The 7,184-nt window shown below is 47.1% G+C and overlaps 1 protein-coding gene across 1 annotated transcript; it reads left to right on the forward strand.

Annotated features, from left to right (window-relative positions):
* The first annotated feature begins 3,013 nt into the window (after window positions 1-3,013).
* Window positions 3,014-3,829, forward strand: LOC142620118 (uncharacterized). The gene is made up of 2 exons (XM_075793542.1): window positions 3,014-3,144; window positions 3,382-3,829. The coding sequence occupies exons 1-2, from the start codon at window positions 3,014-3,016 to the stop codon at window positions 3,827-3,829; spliced, it is 579 nt and encodes a 192-aa protein (XP_075649657.1).
* The last annotated feature ends 3,355 nt before the right edge of the window (window positions 3,830-7,184 follow it).

Genomic DNA, 7,184 nt, shown 5'->3' on the forward strand with positions numbered 1-7,184 from the left:
CCGTTGGGTCATCCAAGAAAGCCCGAAAGACATACCTCAGAACGGTTCAGAATGTCCAGATGACAAGTCCCGCACTTGAAAGGTCGCGGATTGACAATCCCACCATCGAATTTTCAGAAGGAGACGCCTAGGGCCTTCATCATCCCCATGACGACGCTCTGGTTGTCACCATACAAGCAGGAGACTACAACATACACCGAGTCCTTATAGACAACGGTAGTTCGGCAGACATCCTTTACTATCCCGCTTTCTAACAGATGGGAATTGGAAGAGAACGACTAATTCCGACTAACGCCCCGCTCGTTGGCTTTGGAGGAGCAAGGGTACTTCCACTTGGCATTGTTACTTTGGCAGTAACCATTGGAGACTACCTACAACAGGTCACTCGGAACGTAACATTCCTAGTAGTCGATTGTTCGTCGGCTTCCAATGCCATCATAGGACGACCAACCCTCAACTCATGGAAATCCGTGACATCGACATACCATTTGATGATAAAGTTCCCTACTGATCATGGAATTGGAGAATTGAGAGGAAATCAAGTATCCACATGCGAATGTTATGTGGCCATGATGGAGATGGACAATCACATCCAGGCAATGAATATAGAGGAACGTCGGGTGGCGACAGAACCTGCCGAGAGGCTCGAAGACGTGCTTCTCGACGAAGCCCGCCCGAAGCGAGCGACCAAAATCGGCACCCTAGCCAGCCTGACGGTACGTCAAGAACTTGCGACCTTCTTGAAAGAAAACAGGGACGTGTTCGCATGGAGCCACGAAGACATGCCAGGAATCGACCCATCAGTCATGGTGCATAGGTTGAACGTGTCGCCATCTTTCCCGCCCGTTCGACAGAAGAAAAGAACCTTTGCCCAAGAAAGTGATCAAGCAGTAGCAGAAGAAGTCCGCAAACTACAAGAGGCGGGATTTATCAGGGAAGTGTACTACCCTGATTGGTTAGCAAATGTCGTGATGGTCAAAAAGAACAACGGAAAATGGAGGATGTGCGTTGACTTCACGGACTTGAACAAAGCATGCCCCAAGGATAGCTACCCCCTCCCGCGAGTCGACATCCTGGTGGATTCTACGGCCAAACATCAGCTTCTGAGCTTCATAGATGCATTTTCTGGGTATAACCAAATCTGGATGGACGAAGCCGATCAAGAGAAGACCTCGTTCTTGACCAGCCAAGGCCTTTTTTGCTACAAGGTCATGCCCTTTGGCCTAAAAAACGCTAGTGCAACCTATCAGAGGCTCATGAATAAGATGTTTACACGGCAGATTGGAAGAAACGTCCAAGTATATGTCGATGACATGCTCGTCAAAAGTCAAAGGGAAGAAGCTCATTTGGAGGATCTCAAGGAAACATTTGACACTCTTTGCTCCTACAACATGAAGTTCAATCCAAGCAAGTGTGCCTTTGGAGTAACGGCGGGAAAGTTCTTAGGGTACATGGTATCCCAAAGAGGTATCGAGGCCAACCCGGACAAGATTTAGGCCATCATGGGGATGGCCCCTCCTAAAAATATGAAGGAAATACAAAGCCTCAATGGTAGGGTCACCGCGCTTAGTAGATTCGTGTCGAAGGCGGCAGACAGATGCCTACCTTTCTTCCGAACATTGAAAAAATCCTTTGAATGGACGGCCGATGTCAACAAGCGTTCGAAGATCTAAAGGTCTATCTCTCTTCACCACCGTTACTAAGCCCCTCACAACTAGGAGAAGAACTATTTCTCTATCTGGCCGTTTCCCCCGCAGCTGTCAGTGCGGCCCTAATCAGAGAAGACAACAAGATTCAACGGCTCGTGTACTATGCGAGCAAGGCACTGCACAGTGCAGAAGAGAGATACCCCCCCATGGAAAAACTTGCCTTCGCTTTGGTCACGGCGGCCCGCAAACTCAAGCCATATTTCCAAGCCCATACGATAGTCGTCCTAATTGACAAACCTTTGCGATGAGCAATGGGCAACCTTGCAGCCACCGGACGAATGGCATTGTGGTCAATAGAATTAAGCGAATTTGACATACAATAGCGCCCCCGCACCACCATAAAGGGGCAAGTGGTTGCCGACTTCATTGCGAAATTCACCAGCATGGAAGGCAAAGAGAAAAGAAATCCCCAATGGATCGTTTTCAAGGACGGGTCGTCCAACAAGAAGGTCGGAGGGGTTGGGGTCGTACTTAAATCCCCGAAAGGCGATGAACTCAAATGTATGATTCGCCTCAATTTTCCTACAACTAATAATGAAGCCGAGTATGAAGCCCTGATAGCAGGTTTAGACCTTGCCCAAGTTGTAGAGGCCGTAAACGTAGTTGTTCACTGCGACTCCCAGGTCGTTACAAGCCAGATAAACGGCGAGTATGAGTGCAAGGGCGAGAAAATGAAGAAGTACTGGGAGCAAGCGAAAAAGAGGATAGATGGGCTGCAGGCCAAAATAGTCCAAATTCCAAGAGGAGAAAACGAACACGCCAACCGTCTTTCCAAAGCCGCATCTGCAGAGTCTATGATCACCATTGATGGGGTACTTTCTTTTACTCAGCCCTCACCATTAATAGACATTGTCAACATACAGGAAATTGGTTCCGTAAACAATTGGACCATCCCTTTGGTCTCCTACCTAAAAGATGGCACGCTGCCTGATGAGAAGGAGGCTGCCAGGAAGCTGAAGGCCCGGTCAGCGCGGTTTGTCTTGATAAAGGACGTCCTCTACAAAAGGGGCTTCTCTCGACCGTACTTAAGATGTGTAGGCCCCGAAGAGGCAGACTATGTTATGAGAGAAGTACACAAAGGAATATGCGGCAACCACTCCGGATCACGGTCATTGGTACATAAGTTAATTCGGGCCGGATACTACTGGCCGACAATGCAAAGTGACGCCTAGGTTTACGTGAGAGCTTGCGACAAATGTCAAAGGTTCAGAAACATCATTTGGCGGCCGGCGGAAGAATTGACCCCCATAACCGCCCCATGGCCGTTCGCCTAGTGGGGGTTAGACATCATGGGACCATTCCTAATGGCAGCAAGGCAACTGAAGTTCCTCGTCGTTGGCATCGATTACTTCACCAAATGGGTTGAAGCTGAAGCCTTAGCCACAATCACTGAAAAGAATATAAGGGGTTTCGTATGGAAAAACATTGTTTGCAGGTACGGAAATCCAAGAGTTTTAATTTCGGACAACGGTAAACAATTTGACAACGACTTCTTCCGAGCCTTCTGTTCAAAGTTAGGAATCAAGAACCATTATTCCTCCCCAGCCCATCCTCAAGCAAACGGACAAGTTGAAGTCACCAACCAATCTTTGCTTCGAATCATCAAGACTCGGCTCGAGGGGGCAAAGGGCATATGGCCTGAGGTGCTACCCAGCGTATTATGGGCATACAGAACGACAGTACGAACCCCTACAGGAGAAACCCATTTCCAACTAACATACGAAAATGAAGCGGTCATTCCAGCCGAGATAGGACTCACGAGCTATAGGGTGGACAATTATGACAAGGGAAGAAATGATCAAGAGCTACGTCTACAATTGGATCTAGTTGACGAAGTAAGGGCGGCGGCTGAACAGAGACTTGCACGGTACCAGGACCTCGTAGCCAAACACTACAACTCCCGAGTCAAGCACCGAGACTTCAAGGTCGGAGACCTCGTTTTAAGGAAAGTAATGGGCGCTGCCAGAGATCCTGCACAAGGAAAGCTTGGCCTGAACTGGGAAGGACCCTACAAGATTACATCATGGCTAAGAAAGGGCACCTATCACCTGGAAACGCTTGACGGGCAGAAGCTACGACACCCATGGAATGCCGAGCATCTCAAAAAGTACTACCAGTAAAAGATGGCAAAGCAGAACACTACTCCTCATTGCCAGTTTATGTTCTTCAATTGTTTGTCCTAGTTTATTCCTATCTACAATATAATTTAAGCCTCAGGGGCTGAAAGTTTATCTTTTCTTTTTCGGACAAAGTTTTACTTATGCATTCGTTCTAATAAGAGGAGGTTTATTCAGAAACGACTAGTGAACTTGTTATGTTTTTCAAAGAAATGCCAAGTCCATAAAGTGGACGACCTACTACTAAGTCCACAAGAGTGGACGCCCTTATGGCTAAATCCACAAAGTGGACGGCCCCATGGATAAGTCCACAAAGTGGACAACCTACTACTAAATCCACGAAGTGGAAGGTCTTATGGCCAAGTCCACAAAGTGGACGACCTACTTCCAAGCCCACAAAGTGGACGATCCCATGGCTAAGTCCACAAAGTGGACGGCCCCATGAATAAAGTCCACAAAGTGGACGACCCCATGGCTAAGTCCACAAAGTGGACGGCCCCATGAATAAAGTCCACAAAGTGGACGACCCCATGAATAAAGTCCACAAAGTGGACGACCTTACACCTAAAATCCACAAGGTGGACGACCCTATTCCTTAGCCAACAAGGTGGACGACCTCATTGCTAAGTAGAGGGCCTCATTACTCAGTGCATAAGAGGTACAAGAGCAACAAAGTGCTGATTTGTTCTCTTTGTTAAACCCGTCACCTTGTTATGATGCAACTAAGTGACGGTGTTATATTCAAAGTGGCGGATATACCGCAATCATCTTAAAATAAGTTAACTAAGCCGACGGTATTGTTCATAAAAATGATGGGTGTATGGCAAAATAGATACATCGAACTAAATCAACTAAAAAGCTGACGCCATTAAGAAATTGACAGGCATACAACTAAGTTTGATCCAATGACGTCGCCCATGAAACTGACGGAATGATAAAAACAACTCAAAGTTTCAACTAAAAAGAAGCTAACGCCGTCACCAGTTCAACATTTTTGAATTGAAAAATTGAGAAAAACCCCGTCACCTATAAGCTGACGAGCTCATCACGAGCATATGATTCTAACTTAGAGAATATATAAAAAAATAAAAAACACACATACTTGAAGCATAAAATGACATATTAAGATTAACACAAGCGATGTCTTTACAAAAGCCCAGAAAAACGGGCGTTAAGTACTACAGTTCGTCTACACTTTTCCTTAAAAAAAAAAAAAAAAAAAATTTTAAGCTCATGAAATAGGGGGGCCTTAGGGTCTTCCGTCGTCTTCGGCAGTAAAAGGCTGGGCGCAGGAGATAGAAGGGCTGACGACATTTGGATCGTCATTGTGAGGGTTTGCTGGAGTCAGAGTGACGGACCGATCCGCGGCTGGCTGAGCTAGAACGACGTTGTTGTCCCTCTGACTATTGTCGTCAGCTTCCTCATTGACGGCGTCGCCTGCAGGGGTTGACGGGATGGACTCATCCATAGAAATCCTTGATAAATCCAAGTCAGGATAGACGGATTTTACTTGTTTCAAGCAGTCCTCGAACCTGTTACCATAGTAGGCACGAGCATATGATTCTAACTTAGAGTATGTAAAAAAAAAAAAAAAAAAACACACACACACACACACACACATACTTGAAGCATAAAATGACATATTAAGATTAACACAAGCAATGTCTTTAAAAAAGCCCAGAAAAACGGGCGTCAAGTACTACAGTTCGTCTACACTTTTCCTTAAAAAAAAAATATATATATATATATATATTTTAAGCTCATGAAATAGGGGGGCCTTAGGGTCTTCCGTCGTCTTCGGCAGTAGAAGGCTGGGCGCAGGAGATAGAAGGGCTGACGGCATTTGGATCGTCATTGTGAGGGTTTGCTGGAGTCAGAGTGACGGACCGATCCGCGGCTGGCTGAGCTAGAACGACGTTGTTGTCCCTCTGACTATTGTCGTCAGCTTCCTCATTGACGGCGTCGCCTGCAGGGGTTGACGGGATGGACTCATCCATAGAAATCCTTGATAAATCCAAGTCAGGATAGACGGATTTTACTTGTTTCAAGCAGTCCTCGAACCCGTTACCATAGTAGGCAGCACAAGCGTAAATGAAGGATGACGAATCCTTAAACTCCGTCACAGCATCGTTCCTAGCCGTCTCCACCTGGACTAGGATGGACCTCAGCTCCTTTTCCGCCGTCAACTTGGCTTCCTCTTCCAGCTCCCATCGGCGGGTTTCCTCCGTCAGTTTCTCCTTAAAATCCTTCAGCTCCGTGCCCAAAATACGGTTCGCATCCTTGTACTGCGCTTGACCGTCAGCCAAGTACTTGACGCGCTCGTGCAGACGGGTAATCACCCCTTCCTTAGTAGAGCACCTGTCTGACAGAGCCTTCATGCGAACCATAGCCTACATGAAAAAGGACAAAACAACGTCAGGATGTAAAGATTGGTTGGGCACCAAAGTAGAGAGCGAGGCTTACCCTGGTAAGGTCGAAAAGGCCTGATGCCCTTATCTCGTCAGTAGCCTGCTCAGCACAAGGGTCCATTTCTTCATCTTTCAAGATGGACTCCGTCACCTCTACAGCATAGTCTTTATGGGTCAGCAAGCGGCGTACAGATCCTTGGGAGATAGGGCCTGACAAGGTCATTGGCCCCTTACCTGCCCCGTGGACGGACCTGGGAGGTGACGGCCTTCGGGAAGACTTGTCCCCGGGAGTTGGGGCAACCTTCTTCCCTGGACGGTCATCCCTGCCGTCGGGTTTCTTCTTGGCCACAGCCCTCCCGACGGGCTTTGGGGCAGACGGTGGGGTCGACTCGCCCCTAGCCTTCTCTTGCTGTTTTTTCTTAGCCGCAGCGGCAGCTCAAACCCTTTGCTTAGCTGACTCCATTTCTGCAAAAAATAAAGGTTAGAAAGAGACAGTGTCAAGATAAAGACAAGAAGTTAAAGGATACTCACGACGACGGGAATAAGCGTTTAATTTGCAAGCTTCCTCCGTCAGTTCGGGACCACCACAATATAAATGAAGAGTATCTAATGTGATTAAGTCCTGACACTTTCTCTCATCCAAAGGAATGGCCGTCACTCGACGAATAAAATCCTCTTGTTCTGCGGTAATGCGTGGATGATTGTTAGCTGCAATGAAAGGTGACGGGTTAGAATACCAAGTAGGTAGACAAAGTGAGAAGGTTGACAGGATTAACCTGAATTTCTAACATGTGCCCATGTGTTATCAAAACCGTTGGGCATTGACTCCCATTCCTCCTGACGGCATACCCAATTTGTTCCTTCTACAAAGAAGTATCTGCCTTTCCACTTCCTATTGGAATCGGGCATGTCTGACACCAATTTCAACTCCTTGTCCCTCATTGCAAAGT

This window comes from Castanea sativa, chromosome 12 (genome assembly GCF_040712315.1).
Source record: "Castanea sativa cultivar Marrone di Chiusa Pesio chromosome 12, ASM4071231v1".
NCBI lineage: Eukaryota > Viridiplantae > Streptophyta > Magnoliopsida > Fagales > Fagaceae > Castanea > Castanea sativa.

What these genes read in the sequence shown, in the direction of transcription:
- LOC142620118 (XM_075793542.1), top strand. Translation starts at nt 3,014, where the DNA reads ATGGCAGCAAGGCAACTGAAGTTCCTCGTCGTTGGCATCGATTACTTC. An exon ending in TGGAAAAACATTGTTTGCAG is followed by an intron (nt 3,145 to 3,381) that starts GTACGGAAATCC and finishes ATGGGCATACAG; the next exon opens with AACGACAGTACGAACCCCTA.